General features: G+C 45.0%; 1 protein-coding gene across 3 annotated transcripts; it reads left to right on the top strand.

Moving 5' to 3' along the window:
- The first annotated feature begins 228 nt into the window (after positions 1-228).
- Positions 229-19,895, top strand: Ino80 (chromatin-remodeling ATPase INO80). Of its 3 annotated transcripts, none has more exons than XM_076366619.1 (27): positions 229-581; positions 646-858; positions 1,096-1,255; positions 1,332-1,411; positions 1,487-1,698; positions 1,771-1,944; positions 2,014-2,310; positions 2,394-2,722; positions 2,804-3,020; positions 3,108-3,195; positions 3,258-3,549; positions 3,617-3,819; positions 3,892-4,032; positions 4,095-4,216; positions 4,296-4,591; positions 4,664-4,946; positions 5,031-5,174; positions 5,245-5,500; positions 5,591-5,718; positions 5,793-5,887; positions 6,766-6,838; positions 7,689-7,847; positions 7,957-8,059; positions 8,627-8,739; positions 8,935-9,117; positions 9,197-9,551; positions 17,883-19,895. In XM_076366619.1, the coding sequence occupies exons 3-27, from the start codon at positions 1,122-1,124 to the stop codon at positions 18,296-18,298; spliced, it is 4,893 nt and encodes a 1,630-aa protein (XP_076222734.1). In that variant the 5' UTR covers positions 229-581; positions 646-858; positions 1,096-1,121; the 3' UTR covers positions 18,299-19,895. The 3 variants fall into 3 exon arrangements, with proteins under 3 accessions (XP_076222734.1, XP_031835468.2, XP_076222733.1); XM_076366618.1 differs by having other exon boundaries at positions 231-502; XM_031979608.2 differs by lacking the exon at positions 646-858 and having other exon boundaries at positions 229-502.
- Positions 19,896-27,403: the final 7,508 nt, after the last annotated feature.

Here is a 27,403-nt window from a genome sequence, read left to right as displayed (position 1 = left end):
TTTTCTTCGATTCTAATTCAGATAGTCTAATTAATCGAAATGCTATGTTAGAAATTCGTTATTACAAAAATCAAGTTCTAAACATTCCTTTGCTTCTGTAATTTATGTTGAAATAAATTATTACAATAACAATTTGTGTCGTAGGATATTTCAGAAAGGTGAAATTTATTAGATAAAATAGGTGTGTGTAATATATTCTGTAAAATTGAAATTAACAATAAAATTCGTTAGTCGGCAATAAATGTTGGTAAAGCCGTCGATGGCTATAAGTTGGCTAGGCTGGCGCCACCTATTGAAAACAAAAATGGTGGCCAACAATATGCCCTATCCCTGCCCTGGTTTTATGGCACGCCAAATGTCTGCGTTCTCTAGGCTTCTTTCTACTATGTATTTCCCTTCGACTGATACACCCAATTTCGATGTGAACAAAGGGAATCATTTCCTCGCAGTCGACCCTATCTTACGTGCTAAATAAGTGGGGCTGCTTCTAACCAAACCGAAGGTGATCCAAAACTATCGAATATTTCGCGAAAATTATAACCGCACCAGCTCGATTTGTCGTGTCATTCACCTTATATAATGTAATTGGTTACACACGATTCGATTTGGCGATTATACGCCTTTAACATGTATTGCCCGTTACAGGAAACACGAAAAAACAATCTAGCATTGTGGCAATGCAGTAAGGAGCAAAATCTTGTATGCTTTATTAATTCAGAACGCAAGATAGACGTTTTTATTTCGCAACACGCTATGTACCAATTATGTAAAAAATTTCCTGTCGTCCGTGTCACATGCATCATCAGAGTCATTTAACATATTTAATGAAATGTCAAAATAATCACAGAATCACATTAGGTTTGTATGTATATTGCAGTAAAGTATTTGTTACCTTGACAACTGGCCTGTCAGTGTTATTATTTTCAATGAATTCTTTTGCTTCGTTCATTCGATAAAACATGTATTTTTAAGTAGTTTTTCTTATGTGTTAGAGACAATACAATACAATTTAAGGAGTATGATGAACGTTGCTTTTAACATTAATAAAGCTTTTGAAGGATTGTTCTTTATAGGATCTTTTTCTTATTATCGTAGGTTGTTGAATTTTATAGAGACTGGTAATGACAGATAGGGCACACACAATGAGGTTGGAAGCAGAAATGGCTGCTCCTTTGCATTTGCAAAGATTGGAGCGCAGCCTTAATGTACAGCCCTTCTTGAGACAAATCAATGAGTTGTTCCAAGATCCAGCTAGGTAGCTTTTTAATAGTAAAGGAAATTTTCACTGAAAGATGTACAGGAATGTTTCTTATTTTCATTAATTCTTCCAGCGAGGATGAGAAATCTGTGTCGTCAGAATCTTCTGAAGGATCAGACAATTATCTTGATAATGTATTGATCCGAAAAGAAGGTGTGCAAATCGTTTTAATATTTTGCAATTAAAGTCTTAGTTTGTACAATTGAGTAATAGTTATTAATTTTACAGAGGATAGAATTAATAAGTTAAGGCTGTACAATATGTCAAGTGTGGGAGAGGAACGTAGGTGGCTGCAGGACATACTTTTAAGCGATTCATCAGATAGTTCAGCATCAGGATCCGATACGGATAGCCCCATCACGGAAGAAGATTTTCAAGAAATGTTAAAATTCCATATACTGAGAAAAAAATATCAAGGCAGATTCTATCAGAAGCCAGAGGTAAAATCAAATTTTGAGTTAAGATTAGTGAAGCGACTAAAATTGATAGTAATATGAAATTTTTGTTTACAGAACATACAGTACCAGTACTACAGTGCTGGCTTATTGTCAAATTATGACAGATTTTTAGAACATCAAAAATTAATAGTGGGAAATAAAAAGAAGAAAGAGAAGAAACCCGAGAAGAAAGTTATGAAAATCAAGAAGGAGAAAGTCCCTCGACATAGACCATCTGATGATTATCCTGTATGCTTATAAATCAGAAGTTATTTCCGTGCTGTTCGCAATTAAAACATTGTTGTGTTTCGTTTTTAGGACGGAGAATATCCGGACGACGAATGGGATCGTACACTGCCTAGGGAAGAAGAATTAGATGAAGCTGAATTAGAAGCAATAATGCGCCATCAACCGCGACAGCGTGGGAGAAAGAAGCATAATAATAAAAGTCCAGAGGTAATGGCGATGAGGAGAAGAAAAATCTGGGTGATGATGTCTAAGAAAGAACTGGGAAAAGTACAAAGAGCGAAAACCAATAATCATAAGGAAATGTTAATTAGTTGTAAGAAAGTAGCACAGCACTGCATGAAGTATTGGAGACAAAAGGCTATGCAGGTAAGAATTTTTTGCATCAACGGTCGTCTGTAAGTATTTCTGGATATTTTCGGAGATTGCAATGTACATTTTTAATTATTCAGTCCCAAAAGAATATGAAAGAGACCATATGGAGGGCAAAACGTCTCACGAGAGAAATGCAATCGTACTGGAAACGTTATGATCGCGTTGAACGTGAAACTAGAAGAAGACTAGAAAAAGAGGCTGAGGAACAAAGGAAAATGGATGTCGAACTCATTGAGGCGAAACGTCAACAGAGAAAATTAAATTTTCTTATTACACAAACCGAATTGTATGCTCACTTTATGTCTCGAAAATTGGGCAAAGCTTCACCCGAAGAACAGTTGAGAATCTTAAATCAATTGGATGAAGAGAAAAATCCAAGACTCGTCGGAATTGATGATTATGATAGGTAAATATTTCTAACAAACGATTGCATATGGGCTAATATTTTTATTCGTATATATTATTTTTTTTTTTTTTTTAAATATAGTGAAGTCATGAAACAAAAAGCAAAAAGGAATGCTACTGAAGCGTTTGATAACGAGAAAGCTAGAGCAAAACAATTCGATACAACGGCAGCGTCTCAAGAATTACGACTCAGCGATACTCCTGAAACTTTAGAACATCCACAGCCTTCGATTTTCAAAGGAAACTTAAAAGGTTATCAATTAAAAGGAATGAATTGGTTAGCAAATTTATACGATCAGGTTGGTTTACATGATACAATTGTATTACACGGAATACGAATTTATAAATAAAACGAACTTCTATTAATGTGTTTGATGTCCTTTCAGGGAATTAGTGGAATCTTGGCAGACGAAATGGGTTTGGGAAAAACCGTACAATCCATAGCGTTTTTATGCCATGTCGCTGAAAGATACTGTAAGTTATTCAACACAAAAGTCTTCGTACGTATAATGTAAGCACTTGTTCACTTTTTGCAGCTGTGTGGGGTCCATTTTTGATCATATCTCCGGCTTCGACATTGCATAATTGGCAACAAGAAATGGCACGATTTGTTCCAATGTTTAAAGTAGTTCCATATTGGGGCAATCCCCAGGAACGTAAGATACTGAGGCAGTTTTGGGATACTAAAGATTTGCATACGAAAGAGGCTTCATTTCACGTAGTTATTACCAGTTATCAGTTAGTTATTACCGATTACAAATACTTTAACAGAATAAAATGGCAGTACATGATCTTAGACGAAGCACAGGCTATAAAGAGCACCAGCAGGTTGGTCCTCAGTCCCTCCTTTGCGTCCTTGTCAAACATTTGGTATTATAACATCATCCCTTTGCAGTATGAGATGGAAGTTGTTGCTTGGGTTCAGTTGTCGAAATAGGTTGTTACTTAGTGGCACACCAATTCAAAATAGTATGGCAGAATTGTGGGCGCTGTTGCATTTCATAATGCCCACCTTGTTCGATTCCCATGACGAGTTCAACGAGTGGTTCTCTAAAGATATCGAAAGCCACGCTGAAAATAAAACGGGGATTGACGAAAGTGAGGCTCTTCATTCAGATATTTTGTTGCATCGGTAATCTTAAATACTATGAGTTTATATACTTTTTGTAGAACACTTATCAAGATTGCATATGATTTTGAAACCGTTTATGCTACGGAGGATAAAGAAGGATGTAGAGAATGAATTGTCCGATAAGATAGAAGTAATGGTGTATTGCCCTCTTACGACAAGACAAAAATTACTTTATTCAGGTGAATATTCGAATTATTATCGACTACTTAAGTATCATTACATTAATGATTTCCTTGTACAGCACTAAAGAAAAAGATTAGGATAGAAGATTTATTGCATTATACTGTGGGCGGTGGTGACACCGCGACCAATGACAAAAACTTTACATCAAATCTTATGAATCTAGTCATGCAATTCCGAAAGGTAGAGTATAACGTGCACAAATGCTTCATTCAGCTTTGACAAACAACAGCTTTTCCGATGTTCTACGAATGCTTTCTAGGTTTGCAATCATCCAGAACTTTTTGAGCGCCGAGACGCCAGATCTCCATTCTTTATGCATACAGAATTTTACGAAATGCCAGCGTTATTGTATACAGAGGGATTGTTGCACCTCTCGTTGCCATCCAAAGATCACTTGCTGTATAATAAGCTGTTTATATTTGCTACCGAATACATTCATCGAACTCTCAACGATGGCAGCGACGGCTTCTCTCAAAATTCTTTCTCATTTAGTCGATTCATTAATTTGTCTCCAATGGAAATGACTAAAATGTTCATCGTCGGTATTTTATTCAGGTATAAAACACTTTCGTATCACGTGTATTGTATTCGACTAATCCAAACACTCACTTCACCATGACTCCACAGATTATGTCTTGTGACTTTAACGGAGAGGAGACTAAGAATTGCACGTTACTGGGAAGATTGGAACGCCAACGAAAGAATAGATGTCCCTAAAAACCAAATGTTCCTCTTGCCCAGAAAGGTCGACGATTTATCACTGTCGTTGCAGGACTTAATTTTTACAAGGAAGATGCTCGAGGGAGAGTCTGTATATACGCATAGTACACATGTGATTCATTCAATGCCTGAAACGGTTGCTCATCGAATCTTGCGTAGCAGTAAGAAGTCTGCCAATCAATCTTTGAAGGTTGACAATCCTTGTTCCTGTGTTTTACGATGATACTTGAATAGTTAAGTTGTAGATAGACTGGAGCCCCATTTTCTTTTACAGAGAATACTTCCATCTAGCAAGGTCGAACAAGAAGACTCAAAGGTGACATTACTCCCGGAACATCCTCATCTTCCAAGACCACCGCTAATGAGATTCTGTCAACAGACTACCATTCCATCCTTTATCTGCGATACTTATCCTAAGGTTAGTTGTACGTTGCGTTGTAAGAGGGAACGATGGTTATGCTGACGTTATACATTGATATTAATTGCAGGTTCAAGCTAGTCCTCGAAAATTGTATGTTAGTAATAGCGGCGCAGCATGTGCGTGGAGGAGGCACGAGGAATGCGGTGGAAAATTCGGTCAACGACTTCTGTGGCTCGGCTGTGAGCGAGCCCTTTCTATTTCGTCGTCGCAAGAGGTTGCCAATTCGCGTATAATGCAAACAACTCCGACGTTCTCTGTTGAACCCCATGGTGGATTGTCAGCGTGTACACCTATTAACGGATGGTCGAACATTATAGTACCAGGCAAATATTTCTCGTAACATCCATATTCGACGAACACGATTCATTATTTTATACAATATACTAACTTGTCCACGTGCGATGCTCTTACAGATAAACAAACGTTGGTGACAGATGCCGGTAAACTTTCAGTATTGGACAGTCTTCTACGACGCCTTAAAGAACAAGGTCACCGTGTTCTTATTTATTCTCAGATGACCAAAATGATAGATTTACTAGAGGTACTGCTACTCAATTAACCAAAACGAAGAACGGAAAGTCCTAGACTGGATGATCAACCGTATTCTTGTTACAGGAATACATGTATCATAGAAAACATACTTTCATGAGATTGGACGGTTCTTCGAAGATCTCCGATCGACGGGACATGGTCGCAGATTTTCAGAAACGGTAATTATCCCGCCGCTTATAGAAAGTCGATCGATTCGTTGTGACTCGTATATATTTCACGTGCACTACATCATCCGATCTAAATGAGGGTCGCCTGCTCGTTTAATGATAGATTAGACATTAATAAACCGAATAAATTTGACTCTCTCCGTCGCTTAGAATATGTATCGGCTTCCCATCATGTTGCATGACCATAGAGCGCGGCCTCTCAGCATGTCGTTCCTTGAATCGCTGGCGCATAACTAACACGCGAATTAATTGGCGAATCGACCCTGCCCTGTAGACAGCTGTGTCTTTGGCGACCCGCCTCGAATATTTGATTCCAATAACAAGCGATTCTCATTTTTGCTTATTCATTGCTCAAAGTGTGTTGCTTCTAACTGTTCGGTTACAAAATTCCACTAAAAGAGGCAAACATTTCCTTCTGTAATTCGATTATCGAATTGCAGTTTTTATAAATTCACTATGAACTCGTTTCGACTGAATTTTAGAGTCTAAAATTTAACACGTTAAGCGCCAGGAAAGTCTTAAGCGTTTTCCCATAGAGTTTTAAAACAATTATTAATTATCTGGCGTTACAATGATTGCATTACACTATTATCAACTTAGTTATCAAACATTTTCATTTCACATGGGTTATCTTGTGTGTTGCGATTGATTTCTAGTCATTCACCAGTGACTGACGTAGCGCTTAACGTGTTAATCTCAGAGCAGAATAATTAATCGCAGTCAGTAGACGTTGAAGCTTATACGAATCACTGAAAAGGTAACCGAATCGTGAGACTCCCGAAATCTTCCAAGTGCCACCGCTGGAAACGAATTAATTTCCATACGAAAGAAATTGAGTTCAATGTTGCAGGAATTGTTTCATGTTTCAGGGCGGACATATTCGTTTTTCTGCTGAGCACAAGGGCCGGGGGCCTGGGAATAAACCTCACCGCCGCAGACACGGTCAGTAATCTAATCCTTGCCCCCCTTATCGGCCGTACCTTGTACGTATTCGCTTAGGAGTTCGCGAGTCGGATTGTCAGGGTTGTCTGCCTCTGATATTCGGGACAATCTTAATTCGCCTAAGGGATGGGGACGGCGGGGGGTGGCGAGCGAGTAGTCGAATATCGAGGAGTAAACGTAGGAAGGATAGCGTGTGCAGGAATCACGATCCTGTCTCGCTAGGAGACAACATTTAATCACGAAAGTGTCGTTCGACGTTCGGTCCCCGAGTCATCGATTTAACAAGTCTGGAACTTTGCCTGATCGAACGGTTATTCCACACGATACGTTTTATGAGGCAAAAAGAATTCTCCGTTAAAATATCGAGACTAGTCACAAACGAATTATGTTTCCTTAAATTTCCTTCCCTCCGTTCGCAATGATATACAGTAGGAATTTGTATGTTCCGTTCTTAGAACGCTGGAATCGATAACGGGAAGCTCTTTTAAATTGATTGATGGAGGGTTTAGTTATTGATTCCAGTTGGTAGTGCAAGGGCGCAGGTGGAACGAGCGGGGGAATTTATGGCAGAATCGATACGATTTTTTGGCCAGGGTCGTTCGCCCTGCATTGCCGAAACTGCATTCTGTTGTGCATTAGACTGCGCCGAGCTGGGCTGCAGGTATGCGTCGCCGAGTGCATTTGCATATGCCCTGGTTCGAATATCGAGTGGAACCGTTTCCTATTTAGAACGTCACGCAATAAATGCCTGAATTTGGGTCTCCTGTTATGCAGATCCAAAAGGAGAGCGACGTCGTTCTGAAGAAGCTGTCGTGCTTGAAGATGACTAGATGATTCTTCTGCTTTGCAGGTGATCTTTTACGACAGCGACTGGAATCCCACCGTGGACCAGCAGGCCATGGACCGAGCCCATCGGCTGGGACAAACGAAACAGGTCACGGTGTACCGATTGATCTGCAAGGGAACCATCGAGGAGAGAATACTGCAACGTGCTCGCGAAAAGAGCGAGGTTCGCGTTCACGTTATTTAAAGTCATTTAACATATCTAAATATCCAACAACGTTTCAATGGAATACTGTATATACCGACGCATGTAATTGAACATTTGATATCCTTAGATACAACGTATGGTCATAAGTGGTGGAAACTTCAAACCGGACACCCTGAAGCCCAAAGAAGTTGTCTCCCTTCTCTTGGACGACGAGGAGATCGAAGCAAAATGTGAGCGATTCTCCGAGCATCAATGATACTTTTCACAGTTCAACCGCGGATATTTAAAGTTAACGAAACATCGTTGCGCTATATCAACCTTTTCATTACAGTTTCAAATTATAACGAATAGTATGAACACGCTTACCAGCACAACTCTGTCCAGAAGTAGACAATTTTCCATGAAAAACCGAATCCAGTTATTCTGACGGTTTCGTGGCGACTGAAATAACGTGTCTCTGCTCAGCGGGTGCGGTGGCATTCCGCAATCTCGTTGAAAGAAAGTTTGAAATGCTAATACGGTGAAGAGCGCCGGGGTCTCACATTTTTGCTCGCTGAAGCGCGGTTTCGGTTGCACTCTCGCGCTGAAACGCGCTCAGTGAAAGAGCGGAGAGAAGTGGGACAGGCTATGTGCTGGTCTGCGCATGTGTGTGTGCGTATGTGCGTATGTGTGTGCGCGTGTACGTGGATGCAATTGCATTATGCTCGTTAGGTTATGCTAATGCCCTAATAACGAATAATAATAAGAAGAGAAGTAAGGAACGACCCCGTGTACAGGCCTGTGTTCGTATATTTCAGACAGCCAACGGAGCGAGGAGAGAAAGCAGCACGCGGAGGATGCTCGGCTCGAGTCGAACCTACACCACAAGGAGAGGGACCGGAAAAGGAAGTTAACCGCGCTTCCGGTCAAGGTGAGCCTGGTGCCCTTAATGCCGCTATCGGTCCCAATTCTTTTCTTCGTCCTCCTACTTTCACTGTTCGCCTAACAAGCCTCTTCCTTTCTCTTGTATCTCTTATATCTCATTATCCCGCTATCTTCACCATCGCCGCACACTACTACAGATTTTTTTGTTGGTCTGTTAAATGCGAGGACAATCTGTTTCCAGGGCGAAGCGAAGAAGCCGTGCCTATCCGACGCGAATGGCGATAAGATTGGAGATACCGCGCTGTCCAATTCGAATGACGGCAACCAGGTGACTAACATTCAAGCGCATCTCGTCAACAACAGCCAACAGTTGCTCGACACGGCGGATGACTACAGCGTACCTACCAGTCCTGCTAAATCCGAGGTTCGTTTTGCTTCAGGATTCAGGTTATCGTTTAACTCTAGAAAGACTCAGCTTCTCACGTTATTATCTACTCGCGCAGGACGAGACGAGCAACGATGGCCTAGTCGTCGACGTGGATGGCCCAGTTGGCGGCACATCCAGCGACTCGCGACAGTTCCGGGTCAGCCAGTTCAGTGAGCCGGCCAAGGTCAACCGTTTGGATCACCACATACCGTTCAGCAGTGGCACCGGTGTCCGAATGAGGCCCACGATCCGCGGGACCAGTAAACGAGGCAGGCCCAGGGGTTCTCGCAGAGGAGGCCCCGTCGGAGGGAAAGGAAGAGGGCTGCTGCTTCTTCATCCGCCGTCGAAGGGGGTTGGAAGCGATCCTCAGTCACCGGCGTCCATGTCTCCAACCGGTAGCAGCGCGACTAGCGAGCAGATTCTTCAGCATGGTGAGTACCTGACTTGTTGAACACTTTCACCTATATTACAGTCTTCCGACTGCAACCTGGTATTCTTGAACGAAGTTCAGTCAGGAAATTATTGACTCACTTTTTCTGACACCTCGCCAAGGGAGTGTGTTGCGTTTAGCAGAGCATAATACCCATGAAGGTTAATAGCAGCAGCGAACACGTTGCATTGCCTTTCTGCAAACACATCAAGCGCAAGCGGCACGTAACGTATTATCGAGTGCGGCACGATAGTAACGAAGACCTTGATCAGCGATTTCATTTTATCCTGTCAACCGCACGCGTGTAAAGACCCGATAATCAACCGCGATTCCTGTTAACCATAGTTCTCCGTGTCACGCCAAGCCTTCCGCAAGGACGTCGGCGTCTATCTCGAGCCGATCAGACCTGCCGTGCGAAATGGAGCAGCGTCCGTCGATAAATATTTCAATTCCAATGTCCGCGGCGCGCGTGACGCGGCAACCGTTGAGCGGTTCGATTTCATCTGGTCGTGGCGAGCTTCTATAAAACGGACACGATTTGTATACTGTCCATCGTCGATATGAATATTTAACAGCTCTATCTTCGTAGCGTATCGGGGTCCGATTAATCAGACTTTCCGAGCGCCGACGAGCACGCCGGCCGAAGAATGCGTTCCACCCTTCTCGTTTCCACGATGTCCTCTCTCTCGCCGAGGCTTCCATCTGCGCGGGATTCGAAAATTCTCACTCGAAGCGTTTTCAAAGATCGCAGGGGGGCCGGCCCGGGGGGAAGAGGATTAGCAGGAAATTTTCGACGAGGGGGGCGAGCCCGGAACGACGGTGAAAATGACTTTTCGTGACGCACCCTCGGGATCGATGCGCCGTTAATCCCTGCTGACTCTTTTCATCGACCTCCGGCGCCGCCCCCCAATTTCGCCGCGTTTGGCCCCGTTCTCATGGGACTCCCCGGGCGCAAGGACTCCCCCCGGATCCGCGGATGCGTCGAAATTCCCTCGCGGGTACATATGCGAGCAAGTGCAACGCCGGCGAACAGTTGGCGACGCTTCCGAGGGGATGCGGAGCGCGCTGTCCACCCCCCCTCCGCAATGATTCATTCTTATGTCGCGGTTCGCTCGCCCTTAAAGAGTGTGCGTCTTTTGGGACGGGGTCGTCTCGTGGCTGGCCGGCTAGCGTTGGCTACTTTCCTCGGTCGATACCGGGGAATTGATTAGGGAACGCTAATCCGTTAGGGGTTGACTGGCTTTTGTATATTTTACTGGATGTAGCAGTGCTTTCATGGGTGTTCGTGAATTTCGTTGAAGATTTTATACGTGGTTTCGTCGAGGGAGGAATATTTTAATGATTAATAATTGATAAGGGTAGGTTGCATTATTTCTTTTCACTGTGAACTGGGTGCTTTGTAGTTCAACGTAGACTCATTATGAACACAGATTTTCTCTCCGGCAATTTACCAACAATAAGCCTCAATCAACGCAGCTGCGAAAGAAATGATGTAGCAGGGGGTTAAACGAATTAGGCGTAGCCATCATCCTGCCTCTCCATTAACCTCTCGCCTTGTGATCCCCTCGCAACTGCGCTTGATGGAGCTACTTTTGCTTAAGTATTAATCACGTTAATAATACACGTTTACTCCGAAGCACGATAATTGCTGTTAGCAAAACAGTGTTTCATTCGGACTCGGCAGTCCGGTGATATTTATATCCGACCAGTTTTATCACTGGAACTACCAGATGGGTCGGCGTGATTCATCCCAGTGTCAATACTGGGTTCACGGACACCTCTATTTCTCATTCCTAGAAGAATAGATATTCGGACTCCTAATCAGAGGTTTAGAAACACAGTGTACTCGAGCAATTTAATAGAAACGTTCGCCAAGCAGTACTCGCAAAATAGAAACACAACCAGAGCACTCGAGCAATTCAATAGAAACATTCGCCAAGCAGTACTCGCAAAATCCAACGTTACTCAATGCCTAGAGCCTAACGTTCTAATCTACACGCTCGATTCCACCGCGTCCAATGTCTCGCTTCACCCTCGGCCAACCCCTGGAACACCATTATATTTCGCAATACTTCCCATCGTTGCATAACGCATTGTATCGCGTCGCGTAACGACGTGGAGGGGGAAGGGTGGCGCGTCGTTGACGAGGGGGAGCGAAAAAAGAAAAAAGCAGAAGAAGAAGAAGAAGAAGAGGAGAAATAAACGAGCCGGCCACGAGAAACGGGTAGGTGGCCCTCACGCAACGAGACACGTGGACCGAGAGTTTACGCGGGCAACGTGCACCTCGCGCGCGCCGTACGGATCTCCGTGCTACATATACGGAAAGGAGAGAAAAGGGGGTCGGTTCTCCCTCCATTTTTCTCTCTTCCTCGCTCCGGCCGGTTGTCGTCGACTGGAAGGCGAGCGGACAATAGCAGGTGCGGAGCGAACGCGACAGCTGCGATCGATGATGCTCTTCTTAGGTTTTTGGAACTCGCTCAACCCCCCCGCCCCTCGCCGCCTCGCGGCGAAACACGCTCGCCGCGATGCCTTTCGACTATCACTTCGTTATCCGGTTCGCTTTACCTGATTATCGCTTTGCCTCGCGTCGCACTCTGTAGGAGATCTCCTTTCTCCTCTGTTTTTGCGCGTGTTTTCAGGGGATGATCGTGGTTCTATTAGGTCGCAACATGTGAAATGTCCGATTTTGGTTTGTCAGTAGTTCAACCCGTTGCGGACCATGATTCGTTGGAATATACAGAACCTGCAGATGAAGTTATATCGGTTGGTTAATTAATAGGAAAAAATACGTGCTGGTTTCTTGCTGTCTGACTGATTAAATCAGTTGCTTGCGACTTAGTCTTCCAAATACATTTTATCTTGTTAAAATGTTGAGGGTTAAGTTCTGCTTTTAAGGAACATTAACTTTTTTGGTTTCGGCCTTCGCTTGTTTTAAATTATCCCTCATCCTTCGTATTCTTGAGGGATTAACGAATTAGAAATTTGTTGGGAAATGTATGTAGAACCCAATGGTTGTTAGTCTGATTGAAAATGTTGGTTACCAAAGGATTGGTGTTCGTAAAGTTATATTTTGTAACACTCTGTGGATTGTTTTTTGGCGAGGGAAGTCGAGGGATGAAGTTCAGAGGTTACTCGTCTCTTTTGTCAGAAGTTTTGGGGTTGGCGATCGTTAGGTTGAAATTACTCGGAATTCAGATGTTCAAAACGTTCCTTTTAACAGAAATTTCGAAGTTAAATCGAAGTTCCTCTGAACGGAAATTTTCGTGTCGGCTTTCAAAGGGGAACGAATTCTAGAAAACGTTTCTTCGTTTTACTGCAGGTTTCCAGAATTGGCAACGAAGTGAAATTACTTCGAATTTTCGTTCACGAATCCATTATGCAAATGGACGTTTAAAACACATATTCCGATGCGCGTTCCAGCATGTTTATATATTTTCATGGCACTCTCGTCGTGTACCCGATTTCATTATTTTGTCATTTTCATCTTCATACCTCCTCCTTTCACTCGTCGAGTCTTATTTCTCGGCGATCCTCGTTTTTGGTAAATAATAATAACACGCTTCCCCTCGGTCTCATTGGTCGTTATCGACGCAAACTGTCGCCGCAATTTTACCAGGAATTCATTAATTCGCGTTCCTCTGCATCGAAAGGCGCAGGAGTCACGCCGCGCGCGATGCGTTTCGCAAACAGCAGCGGGACATGTGGCGGACGCACTCGTGAAAGGTAATATGACGTCTTTCTTCTCGTAATTTTCCTTTTTTTCTTCACGACACTCGCATTTTGCCGATTCTCGTCTGGCGAACCCATCTATAAACTATCGCCAAAGGAAAGCAACAGAATTCGATGATCCATCGGTGAAGGATTGAACGAAAACCAAATGGAAAATCATTGACTTCGATAGACTACTTTCAGATTCGTTACTCATTCGAATATTTTCAAGAAAACAACCAAATGTCTCTTCATTTTCTCAAGTACTTGTTCTTGTCCAACTGCATTAGTCACGAATGCAACCTTAGTAACAATTAAATCAGCTATCGATGCATAGATAATGGAGCTTGAAATTTTAAGTTCCCCAGGACTTTTTTTTCTAATCGATCAACCGTTTATACTGAATTCGCAGACTTTAAGAGAGCAAATTGAAAAGGTGATTCCCCGGGGGATTAAACAGAAGTCCCGGCCGACTTATTTCACGTCATTACGCTTTATAAGGGAGCTTAACGCCGGGAATATCAAACGGGTGAAATTAACCTATTTCAGGTTGAACGTTTCGCAACCGTCGAGCCTGTAAAGGCGCTTCCGTGAGAAATTGTTACGCGGCTTCATTTCTTCGAGCGGGTATTACGATAATACCCGCGTGAAATCTGAATAAACCTCCCCGTAATTTCTACGTGATATTAAAAGCGAATTACTTTCACTGCCCGGTTAATTCTAGTGCCGACGCGGCGCGGGATATTCGTTTCCTTTCTCGTTTGCACGTTTAACCCTGAATTGTCGGAGCGGACCTCGATGGAAATCAATCTGTTCCCCGTGCACATCGGGATTTCAATGTTCCTCTGGCAAATGCAATCTTTCTCGTTAAAATTTCTTTCGATTCAAACTGAACAATTCGAAATGATCTATACAGTTCAGAAATATAATAAGAAGCATAGCAAGTAAATACTTATTATATTAACCGTATTTATTTACTGTGTTTCTATATCTAATGTTACTTATTATATTTATATTTATTATTTTAATCTTAACATTAAATATAATATAACAAGTATAATAAGAAACATAGTAAGTAAATTTAAGAATGTTGCTTCATTCTCGATTAAGATTCTAAAAAAGAAGAAATTACTTTTCGGAGAATGTTTATTTCGCGCGAAGGTTCGTTTAACAATATTATCATCATTTATCAAAGATGATCCGCGAAGTTTCCGAGTCCAGAGATCGGAGGATACGTTTTGTTCCAACGGGAAATGATTATTTGCTCGCGAATCGCGTCCGATATCTCTGGTTATGGGTTTCAGAGCGAGGGTGTGGCCGGGAGGGGGTTGTTTTTCGTGCCGTGCCCGATCGTACCGCACCGTGTCATCCCCCGGCGTGTTTTCGTGTCGCGGAACGAAAAGTAATTCCGTGCGGTTCGAGTGCTCGGGACGAATTTCTGGTCCCGCGACTCGCCTGACGTCGCGACTCGCCGATTACAGCCCTCCCTGAAATCGGATCGGACCGCGGAAATTGAAGTCCCGCTCCGCTCGTAAATCCCGGGACACGGAGCCTCGAGCATCGCTGGAACTATTACGCGTCGGTCTTTTTCTTCGCGGAATTTATTTGCTGTGTTCGATTATCGGACAATGGAGGGGCCCTCTGTAGCAACTATGCTGGATAAGTTATTAGTCTGTGGTATATTTACGGTGTTGCTTGCATGTGTTTGGTTCCATTGGTAGTTTTGTTTCGATGGAGTTCTACAGCAGGTTCTAGATAGGCTTTCAGAGGGTTCAATTAGGTTTCGACTGAGTTTCGCTTAATCTTAGCTAGGTTTCGACTAGTTTTCTAGGATTATGCTCACAAGTGGCATCTCGTTAATTCCAATTATCTCACTAAATCTTGCCAAATCCTAATTAACTAAGTTCCACATACTTTTCACTAGGTTTCAACTAGTTTTCAGCTAGGTTTATATTCATAGATGTCATCTCGCTAACTCCAATTATCTCTCTAATTCTTGCTAAATCCTGCTCAACTAAGTTCCACTTACTTTCCACTAGGTTCCAACTATCCTTCCATCAGGTTTACATTCAAGTGGCACCCCGTGAATTCCAATTATCCCGCTAAACCTTGAATAATTAAAAGCACAAAGCGTCGCTTCCAACGAACGCAACAACGATAACACATAGACACCGAGGAAAAAGGAGAAAGAGCCGCAAAGGGGAAGGGTCGAAAATATTTTCGCAGAGGGTCCTCTCGCGGTTCCCGCGGGACGCGCGCGTGGGTGAGATCCCCGGCGGGAGATAGAGGCGCTCGCGCTAAGTTGCCAGCACAAAGGGAAGAGGGTCCGCCGGAGAGTTTCGAGGTACATAGTCTGGAAGGGCGAATGGAACGCGAGGATCCGCGGAATGCCGACCGTCCGGCTGGCAATATCCTATCTTCCCGCATTATCCTGCCGTATCTCAGCCGGCCAACAGCCGAACTCTCTCTTATCCCCGTCGCCTCGTCCTCCGACGCCGCCTGAGAAAATTATTGCATTCTAAGGCGGGAACAATGAAATAGTTTCGGCCCCCTTGCCCAACCGGAATAACGAATCGCTTGATTTGCCATCGTAATAACGAGAGATCGAGGATCCTGGGATCCCGCGTTTCAAGCTTTTTCGTTGCGACGTAATCATTCGGAATCATCGCTGAGGATGCAACTTATAGAAACAGCAATCGGTGTACTCTGGGTTATTGGTTCCACCAGTGTTCACAGAATCTATCAGAGAATTGCGGTCGGATATCGACAACAGAATGCTTCGTTCCCCTTTGTCTCAACGAACAACCGAAAGCTACAAGGACCTTAAGGCCGAAGCAAAGAAACTGGAAAGCTCTCTAAAAGACGAGAATCAGCAATAACGATTTCCCACGTTTTCCCCGAATGATCTCGAAGTTGCCGTCGGTTCACCCTTCGATTCCACAAGTGGGGTCTCAGGATTCGGAGTTCCCGTCGGGACGTCCAGTTAGGTATCTGTAATTGCTCCCGGTCCGCCGAGTAGGCCTCCGAACGTCGTCGAACGGGACAACGAGGAGCAATCTCGTGGAGGGCCTCCCTTAGTCGCGGCAGTCTCTCGTCCGCGCCTCGAGCACCTCGGAATCCGGCGCCCTCGCGTAAATCCGCCGGCAGGGGATCGCGCGCAGAATTTCGAAAGCGCATAACGACGTGCTCTTCCCAGGAGAAGCTTTCCGTCCCTCCGCGTTGAGAGGCTCCTTCGCTGAGGTGTCTGAAGAGTGGCTCCTGAAAGGTTCGAGAACGTGCCAAGGAATGTCGAGGAATATTGGGGGAGGGGGGCAGAATAAACGAGAGGAAGGAAGGAAGGAAGGAAGGAAGAGGGTCAGACTAGTCTGAGGAACCGTCCTCCCGTAACATCCTTGCTCGGCTACTGACCTCCGACCCTGTCACTCCCTCTCGCTCCTCCTTTGTCGGTGATTTTTCTCCCTCGCTATCTCATTAAATTCTTCCCTCCTCCTCCTCTTCCGCTCTTCTCGCTGCGTGACCGTCTACGCTCGTCCCGCCCCGCGTTGCTGGAAAGTTGGCACTTGGGAGGAATACAGCCTCGAAGTCTAATTGGTTCGTGGACGTGGTAAAGGACGGTTCGCGCGGATTCGTACGTCGCTCGTGTCGCATTGGCTGACGGATCGAAGATTACTGGCTGACGCGAACACTGTTTATTTGCTTCTGTCTTCGGGAAAGCTCGATTTCTCGAAGAGAATCGCCTTCGCTCGCGAATCTTCCAGTAGCGGGAGATAACTCTTCCAGTAGAGTTCCATTAGGAACAGTTTATGGTTTAATAATTTTTATAGTATCGTGGCAATGAAGATTAGAACGAGCAATCAGCATTTCTCTATGGAAACTCCGAGATTGATCAGTGTTTCGATTGACTTGTAATTCAGTTTGGGTATCGGCGAATCGGTTTCTTCGGCGATCGCTCGGTAGAGCGTTGTCTTCTCGATGGTTTTAACAGGAGCACTCGGGAATAGGTTATTTCGATCCATCCAGTAGTTGCGGCGTTTATCAATGCCACAACGCGCTAAGAGAGGCCATCTCTCCAGCAGAGTACCTCGGGCTCCTGCGCCTGCGATCAGTCGAATAGATGCCGTGGCACGATCCTCGGGAGTTTGTCTTCTTCGTTCCCCGCCGCGGTGGTACCGGTGAATAACCGATTAACTGGTCAGACCACTCCACGTGAAACGGTGTGCCCCCTCCCGTACCCTGCATCTGCCATTATAATCGTGAAAAGTTGCTTGCCGGGGCACGTACGCCCCGAGTCTTCTCCCCTCCCTCCTCCGGCCCGCGTTTCTTTGCCGAATTTTGCTCGATGCGACGCGATTCCTTCCGCGTTATCCTTCCCTCGATCGGAGGGATACCTTTTCTTCGACGATAATCGGCGTTCGTCAATGGTAGACTCTGAATCTGTCGATACCTCGCTAATCGATCGCTGTACGGTGCTATCGGCGAGCGTATAGAGAAGCATTGCGCCTGAAAAGGGAAATTTTCGTTACAGTCTAGGTTTTCTGTGTAATTCAGAATACACGATGAATTGCAAGGATTATCGATGTACTGACCTAACGAAACAAAGATAAATAACGATCCTTTTGTACAGGAGGTCAAGGCATCTCAGGTCCAGCAGAGGGCGACGGGCCCAGCACGGTCGGTCCTCTGGGTCCCGTTGGCCCCCTAGGCTCGGTCGCTACCAGAGGAGGGCCGCCAACGATTCGACGGGGTCCGGGGAGACCCCGCCTCAGGCCGACGGGTCCAGGACACCAAGGATACCGCACTCCGGGTCACCATCACGGCAGAAAGGTCCAGCGACCTCTGCCAGTGCCGCTGAGGTCCCAGCAGACGATCGCCGCGATGAACCAACAGAAGTCGCCTGGCCAGCGCTCCTCGGGATCCGGGCCGTCGATGTCCTCCGCGTCCTTGAACGCGGCCTCCTCGTTCCCCTCGTCGACGGGCGAGTCCAGACCGTTCGGCTTCTACACGCAGCAGCAGCAGCAGCAGCCAAGGGGCTCGTCCTAGCTTCCGGAGGACGAATTTCTCCGAGTGATCCTCGAAGGAGACTCCTAAATCTCTTGCTCGACGCGGGAACCGGGCTTTCGTCGAGCCTCGAATGTCCTCGACCATCGTCGCGGCCGAGACCTCTCTTGGCGAATCCTCGAAGGACTTCCAAGGAGCCGCCGTCGGAATCTTCATGGTGGAACAAATAACGGAGACAGACTCTCTTCTCGCGGTCGTCCTTGAGCAGTTGTACCTTGGCGACTGCGGTAATTCGATGGTCGACGATCTCGAACAGTGCAATGTGGACCCCGCGGAAGACCTGTCCACCGACGGACGGACGAAACCGGAAAGTTGATCGCGTTTTACTAGGGACAGTGCGGCTCGGCTCGCGAACGCATCTCGAGACTCGAAAGGCCGGAGTCCTGGCGAAGACCTCCCGTCCTAGAGCGCCGTTCTAGCGACCGTCGGCGAGGGACATTGAACGGAGACCAACGCCCTTGGTTTCCTTAATTTTAATCAGCTCAAACGATTTCGGGAAGGACGCGCGGACGTGTAAACTATATTGTTGTATAAAAATTGTCGGAGATCGCGCGATTTAACCAGGCCCCCGGGGGATTCCGATCGTTTAGGCAATTTGTACAAATGGGAATGAACTTGACGCCGCTCGGTTAGGTACTTAAATCGACGCGCCGCGAAATCCAAAAAGAAAACTGGCCATTTCGGGGACGCGCGCTCGTTCGACGCTGGAACCGCCGTGTGTCTCGAATCGGTCTACTTGAGATTTTTTTCACGATTATTAAACGACTCTGACAAGTTACTGAAAAAACGGACTCAGTGATAACCTTACGGTTTCTATAGAGAAATTTCGAAAAATCGGCTGCTCGGTAGTTCTAGTTGCTAGAACTACTCGATCGACACGACCCGTTCACGAATAGTTCTTTCAATTCTCAAAAGATAACGAATGCTTCTCAGCAAAATTACGAAAGGAATTGATCGACTGTTACGCAGAAGCGTAAGTCGATCTATTTCAATAAACTCATTGTTTCCACGCGGGAACTTAATAAATCCAGCTCGACCGCTCGGTAGTTCCAGCGCGAAGGCGCGCGCGGACTCGTGCGTCACGCAACGGACTATTTTCCGTGGGGATTTTACGAACCGGGGATCGCGATGTGTGATCGAGAAGGGGACGGAAGCGGACAATGCGTGGCACGCCTTCGCGAGAACGGTTTTTAGTTTTAATTTCAACCGGTGGAATGCGTTAGTACAGGTGATCGAGCGATCATCGGTCGACGGGACACTTTAGCCAAGATATTCTCTCGGTGGATCGATGATCACTCGGGATTTAGAATTCTGCGATTCGTTCTACTTTCTCTGTCTGTCATTCACTCTTTCTTTGCCTCTCTCTCTCTCTCTTTCTTTCTTTCTTTCTCTCTGTCACTGTATTTCTCTTTCCCCGCGCACTTTCAAATCACGCGCCAGACGAAGTGTAGCGTTGTTCCGCCGCCAGGCTCGGTTAGACGATATTTTTTATGCGAGTTTACGGAGAACACCGTCACCACGGCCGACTCGATTTGTAAGAGAATGGTATTTATATTAGCAATAAACGATTCCAAATGTCCACCGTGACTCCTCGCCTCTGTCTCGTTCGTCCACTCGCGGCTCTCCTCCATTGATCCAGCCGTGATTTTGATTCCCGCGCGGATTATGGTAATCGGCACGGCGTCCCGTGATTTACGAACGATCCCGTACACCTGCCCCGAATTTATGGTCTCGCACGGGCCCCGATATATTTCGCGCGCTCGCTGCTTTTCCCCTTGCACTATGACTTGTTTCTTAACTATGATCGGTAGAACTACTTTATCGGTAACTTTTTATTAGAAAACGAGAAGAATTCGATGCTTGTTTTATCTATGATTATTCTATCGCAGTGTTTCCCAAGATTTTCTTGTGCCATGCCACATCTAAGCCTTTCTGAAATTCTTGTGCCCCTCTTTGTAACATATATGTAATTTTTAATATTATATTTTAATATTTATTATATTTTTGCTATTTTTTACGTGCGCGAATACTGTGAAATATATGAAGTGATATTTCAAATTTCAAATTACCCCCCTTAAAAATCAAATTGTCCTCCATGTTAGGAAACACTGCTCTAAAGGTTAACGATTGCTAAGAAAAAAATCATATTTACCTTCTCTTCTAAACAAATAAATAACACTTAGATGTCCTAGAATCACTGTAAAATCTTCCACGAGTCTGACACGATATTGTAGGTCACGGGGTTAACCAAACGAATTTTTGAAATTCCCGCCATTACGGTAACGCGCATCATTGCCGATTTCCGGAAGTAGCTTTCGTCTCTCTTTCTTCCATGGGAAAGCTACCGGTACTAGTGAAAACGAAGAGGATTGTGCACAAAAAGTTGCTGTGAGAGATTTTGAATTTATTTTTGCAATAAAGTGAAAGATTCGAAACGATTAGGCATTTGGGCGAAGACGAAGATTCTAAGAGTCAGTGGAAATCTAATGAATATATCTGGCTGGGTTAGAGTACTTCAGCAATGTTCGAACATTAAATTATGGTGCAACGTGGACACACACCGTCACAGGATAGGAAAATGCAAGAAATTACCTCGTATCCTTGGACAGGACTGCAGGACTTCCTCGAGGAACCAATGTAAGGTAAGTGTAACACGTCTCAATGTCTTCGACGATGCAACTTTTCATTGAACGTTGATCATTCGTCCTTATTTTATAACAATCACGTATATTAACTCACTAACGTGTGGATATGCGATGCACGCTAGCAGACATGTAAAAATTATGCATTAACAGGTTGAAAGATGTCATTTTAGGATACCATAACCTAATTTGTATCGACGCGATTACGGGGCTACGTTCCCGCGTCGGTCACGTGACTAGTTCACCAGCACAGCCGCCCCTAGCGGGAAGAATTAAAACCTCAAAATTTTAGAAATTTAAAATTTAAAATTTCAACATTTCGAGAGCTGAAATTTCAACACGTTTAACCCTTTGCACTTGAAAAATTTGTGTATAGAAATATTCAATTTATTTTTATGAGATACAGAGAGATACAGATATAGATCATATTACGCTATGATCTATTTACGTATGTTACTAAATATCTTTATTTAAGATCAACTTGTTTATTGTAATTGTTCTTCAGCAATTTCGAAGCTCCGGTCATCAGTGACCACAATTTTATGTATCGCTTATTCTTTGGCAACGAACAGAAAGAGAAAGTTACTTATTATTTAATATATAATGCTCACGTTACACTGTTATCTGGTAATTTACGCCATGAAATATTTCCACTCGACATTAGTTATCTGACAAACTATAATTACCGTCAATTTAGAAACTCCGGTTATCAGTGACTGATGCAGCAGGCAACGTGTTAACTTCTTGCGCTGGAAAGACGTGCTACGTCGAGATCTTTCTGTTCCAAAATGGTCAACGATGCCTTACACATTGATAATTTCGTTGCATCACGCATATTAGACTGTTTCAAAATATATCGCTCTATACAAAATGACTAACAAACCAAATTAATCTAGTAAAAAGAAAATTCATCGCGCGAGACTTTGCCAGTGTAAATTCGTCTCCAGCGCAAGTGGTTAACGAAAACCACCCCGAATTCGCTCCAAAAAACGAACTCATTCCAACCGGCCACTTCGGCAACATTGAGAGCTTCGAACGACGGCGAAAGCAGCGTTTACACGTGAATCGAATTGTTACGCAGGGGGCGAGAAGGGAGCGTCGCGCCGGCGGAAAGGCGCGTTTTCCCGCGACGCGACGTTCCATCGGCGGTTTTCATCGTGCTCGTTTTCTGGCACACATTCCTGGCATCGCTGCGCGGGCATTACAAGTGTCCGGTTGCCGGTTTTTGCCCGAAGTGAACGGGGTAAATGAAGTAAATGGAGGGAACGGGTGAATAATGGATGAACCAGCGCGCCCGCTTCTTGCGACGGCCGCCGACGCGTCTTATTATCGGGAACGACAACCATCGGCCGTGTACCGGGCGCACCGTCGCTAATTGTTAACTAGACCGCGGATGTTTATGCAAATAAACTGCCAGCGGACACCACGGTCGAACCGAGTTTCTTTGGTCGGGCGTAATCTATCGTCTCTATGGAGAGGAGCTTTACCTAGCGGATATTTTCGTTTCATTTTCTTATTTACCCCTTCGCAATCTTCCGTTTAAATTGAATCCTATTCTTTTGTTATTGATTATGTTTAGAGCAGAGGCGACCAAACTGCGCATACGCAAACGTGGCACATTTGAGGATTACATTATAATATTGCATTGCATCCTTGCGACGACTTATTCTTTTCAAGTGCTTCAATGAACGTGTGCCTCTTGAACTCACGTAAATTAATTCATTTAATTGCGAGATTGAGTTACTGCTTCTTCTCTAAGTGCATTACAATATTGCATCGCATCCTTGCATTTACATATTCTTTTCTAGTGCTTCAATGAACGTGTGTCTCTTGAACTCACGTAAATTAATTCATTTAATTTTGAGACTGAATTATTCCTTTTCCTCCTCTAAGTTACATTACAATAGGCTAGGCTGCTTGCGTCCTCAGTAGAGGATCTCGAGAGAAGGTCAGACGGTCCACTATTTCGCTAGTAGTTCTACTAAGGCTATATTCTACTTCGACCGATATTCCAGGGTAGAATACGTTTGACTTTATGGAACACTGTAATGTATTAAGCTAGACGAATAGCTGTTTCACTTTCTTGGATTCATTGGTTATCCTGTGATCAATGTGGAACCCTGTAAAATATTCGTTTATATAAACACTTAGAACGTTAAAGATAAAGTGCAATCGAAGGTAGAAAATCGATGATCAAAGGATCTACAGAAAATTGATCGAAAACTAATAAGGAAGCCTTATACTTTAACTTTCATCGAAAGTGTTATACACAGTAACTTTCGACTAAAAGCATTTATCTTTCATCGATTCCGTTTCACTCCAATTGGAATTGTCGCGGTAGAATAATTGTTCGTCGATACGGATCTCTGGAAATTCGTTCGGCCGGATTATAAATCGTAACGACGTTTGTCATCCACGAGAAAAGGGGAACGGCGACAACGATTAAGCGGCGATGCATCAACTTTTATCGACTCCATCGTGATTCGGGGCGAAGTAACGAAATTACAATGTTCGCCCGCTTTCTACGGTTGTCCGCGTGCAACCGAGGAAACGAGCACGCGACGCTGGGGCAGCAAGCCTATAATTCATTTGGAACAGTTATTACTGAATTATCAGTTTCGTCTGCGGTCGCCGTGGCCACCTTAAATCATGCCCTCGGCCCGTGTGCCGATAATAAAGTGAAACGGCGGCCATCGATGACACTGATTTCCGATGGATCATCACATAGCAGAAAATCAGGGTTCCCGCTCAATCGGTGAAATCGATCTGCATGTTCGCGCGTTCACGTTTAAGAATCCGTTAATCAAGATTTTATTTTGATTCATCTGGTAGTTCTAGTGTTAAGTTTGCAGGCAGAGGATCTAATCTGTCTTATCGCTTGAAGCGTTCTACGCTTCTTGCTTTGGAACTTGCATATCTACTTCAATATTATCCCAATATTCGAGGATAAGTATCAAGCTAAAATTAGCCCTCGAATCTTCGATATAGAACCACGAAAGGAACGAGTTTACATTAATCCAACTAGTACACGTTGCAACAAATGTTTACAAGTCTCTACGACATTCCTGCTTGCCGTTCCTCGCATCGCGAACCCAACAATTTCGAACGATCCACTAAAAATCAAAGACTCTCGCATAATATTCAGCGGCAATCAACGAACAAATTACCCATCGTCATTATCACGTCGTTCGGTAAACGGGCGGCTCATTACCAGCAATTTTTCCGCGCGTTAACCGCGATCGGCGCGGCGCGAGCCTGCGATCTTCCCATCGTAAATTCGATTTCGCAACGGAACGTCCACCCATTTACCTAATTCCCGTGCGCGGTCACTGCGATGGAATCCCTTCACCTAACGTCGCGCGGAAAAACGTCGTTACGGAATGCCCGGGGATCCGAGTTTCCATCGTTTCTCGGGCGCGTATTCCACGGAGTCGAGATTCCAGCGCGGCGGAGGACACGCGGCGCGCCTGAAACTCGAGGACGGCGACGATCATCGACGGGAACACGCAGCTGCCGGCCGGTAGCCGCGTCATCACCCGCGTGATTGGCCCCGGGGACCATCGGGAAAACAGTCTGCCGATTTGTTATTCGATATTCGACGCCCGCGCACCGTCATTCTCGGCGACGCTGGAACGCTTTGCTACCGATCGTGACTGGTTTCTTGATCCTTTGTTCTTGGGAATTTCGGTTCGAGGCGGACGGATACTTCGGTTGTCATCTGCTTAATCTAGTTAATCGAGAATCGCAGTGAAAAATTAGGGATATAGAATCTACACTGTAGATATCGATAGATATTCAGGCGTCTAATAGGTCTTCTCTTTCTCATGACTTTCATCGTTCCAATAGCAACATGAGAAAGGTAAGAGATTCCAGTGAAACCATTTGCCTCGAATTCAGTAGGGAGTATCTATATACAAAAGCAGGAAACATCAACCTCGCCGCGAGACATCAAACCAGAGTCTGCTGAGAAACCAACGCTGAGGTTAATGCAAATTACAGCAACCACCGCGAACATTCAGTGATAGCAATCCGCGCGTCGGCTGTACCTACATAAGTGTCTACATAGTAACCATTGTCAGGCTTCGAGGCACAGAACAGTGGCCATTTGCGCGGCGCGAGTCCACGCCCTTTCGAGCCTTTCGCGAGAAACTAAAAGCCGCCGAGTGGAACTAATCGCGGCGGCAGCTGGAGAAATAAATTGTTCCGTCGACGCGGAGGGAACCGAGCGACGCTGGTCTCGCGTTTAGAGGATTCACCTCCCTTTGCCCTGTAAGAAGAAACCCCGAGCTGGCTCCGATGAAACAAAGCCCGCGGGCACGCCTTGATTTTCGAGCGACAACACCGGCGAAAACAGACTAATTAGAATATCGAGCAGATGCCGGCGCCCAGCGCACCGGAGACCGAATATGCAAAAGTCCCGCGAGGTTTCGAGAAGCTTCCGAACCTTACGAAGCCAGCATCCTCGAGCGATCTTAAGAGCTCGCGTAATTATTGGCGGAAATGGGTCCGCGAATTCTGATCGACCGGCAATTAAACGCCTGCACATGTTCGCTCAAGGCCGTTTGCCGGGAGATACACACGGCAATTAGTTATGGATCATTTTCACGGACGACCGGTACCTCGGAGACGTGAAAAACAAATTAATTCAGCAGGAACGCGACACTCTTGGCGGCTATAATCGTCCGAGGAGACCACGTGACGATGGAGCGACAAGATGGCCGATGTTGATTCGCGCCGCTTCGAAAGTTTACAGCGATATCCCTTTGTTTCGCGCGGAGAGATTTGAATTGGAGTTTTTGGTATTGATTCAGTGGGTTGGAGGTTTGAATATTCATTACATATGTGAACAGTACGATTAATAGGTTAGTTATGCGATCAATAGTGATCTGGAAGTACGTGACAAGGCGAGGTCTACAAAGAATTCGCATTACAAGTTCATTGAACAAAGTATTTTATTCGCGAGATGTTACAAGGTTTACGTTCGAGTGAACCAATTGCGCTACAAATTAACCACGAGAACTGAATTAAACCAAGCACACGTAAACCAGAGCGAACAGCACGAACAAAAATATATGGAAACATAAACCAGATCTATTCAATCGATTTTAGTATCCGTACGATAATAAAGTAACTTTCAAACACTTTACCGCGATTCACAAAGACCGAACCCCCACGACGAAGGGACGGGTCCCAATTGAAGTCGGCTAGGGTCGAGGAAAGTTCAATTTTCCGTGCGACCGACCAGAGAAAAGGTAAAGGGAGGATGAAAGAAAGAGGAACGACGGAGTTAACCGGGCCCGATCAATTTTATGTCCCTCGGATCAACCGATTGTCCGTCGGTGGCACGGGAAAGAGCCGGGAGAAGTGGAGAGGACCGAGACCTTGCGGTGCACCTGCTCTCAGGTGTACGTCCGCACCTTCCATCCGCGCGTGCAATGCATCTCTTCGTCTTTCTCCCTCTGTCCCGCTCCTCTCCGGCTTCAAAAGTCCTTTCCCCTCTCTCTCTCTCTCTCTCTCTGCCTCTGTTTCTCTCTCTTTTTCCCTCTATCGTTCGGCGAGGGCCAATCTTGCTTCGTACATTGCGGGTAAATGTGCGAGCAGGTCGATGTTAATCCCTTGCGGGAGCAATCCCTGTTCCGAACTTCGATCGCGACGTCTCAGGGCCATCTTGCTGCGCCGTTCTTTAACACCGTAACCCTTGGACCACCGGGTTGAATTCGTTCCTATATAATTTACAGTAATTGGAATCTTTGTCTTCGTTGTATGAAAATTGATTTTGTTTAACCATTGTAGGTAATTCATTCTTGATAACTGTGAATAATTGTAGGTTAGGATGAAAGTAGCAACTGAAGATAATGGAGCTTTATAATGATTGCTAAGAGTTTTCTTTCAGAGTTCGTTTATAGTTTCACCGAAGGTAGCACGATACCAGTTAATTGTATCGCGATACGTTAAAAGTTAAAATTAGAAAATCTTAAAGGAAGCTAATGAAGATTTATATTTTATCGAATATTTCAGTCGCCGATCGTGAGAAGCATTACACGTAATTGGCAGTCGCAGGGTGACTCTATCAGGTCGCGGCGCGGACGCACGCGACCGAATCGGCGAGTTTATCAGCAGCGTTATTTTTGGCGTCGCGTCGCGCTGACTTTTCGAGATTGCCAGGTGCGCACCGTCTCGGCAATTCCGCGAGTTTATCGGCGTCCCGTTTCCGTCGGGGACGTTTGTTTATTTTCCAGTCCGCCCACGGTCGCCTCCATTTGTTCATTGGACAAGTTTTCCCTTCAGCCATTGTCCAGAAACGATAGGTTAATACAAAATCTCCGATCAAAGCGAAATATTTCACGTACCAAAAAGAACAAGGCCTACAAATGAATGTTAACGCTCTAAGGCCAATATCTACCGTAAGATTCCGCAAAGAACAAAGTTTAACAAGGAACTTGAA

This window comes from Nomia melanderi, chromosome 4, assembly GCF_051020985.1.
Source record: "Nomia melanderi isolate GNS246 chromosome 4, iyNomMela1, whole genome shotgun sequence".
NCBI lineage: Eukaryota > Metazoa > Arthropoda > Insecta > Hymenoptera > Halictidae > Nomia > Nomia melanderi.
This window is presented reverse-complemented; position numbering and strand designations above follow the sequence as displayed.

What these genes read in the sequence shown, in the direction of transcription:
- Ino80 (XM_031979608.2), top strand. Translation starts at nt 1,122, where the DNA reads ATGACAGATAGGGCACACACAATGAGGTTGGAAGCAGAAATGGCTGCT. An exon ending in CCATGTCGCTGAAAGATACT is followed by an intron (nt 3,196 to 3,257) that starts GTAAGTTATTCA and finishes CACTTTTTGCAG; the next exon opens with CTGTGTGGGGTCCATTTTTG. An exon ending in ACCTCACCGCCGCAGACACG is followed by an intron (nt 6,839 to 7,688) that starts GTCAGTAATCTA and finishes TCTGCTTTGCAG; the next exon opens with GTGATCTTTTACGACAGCGA.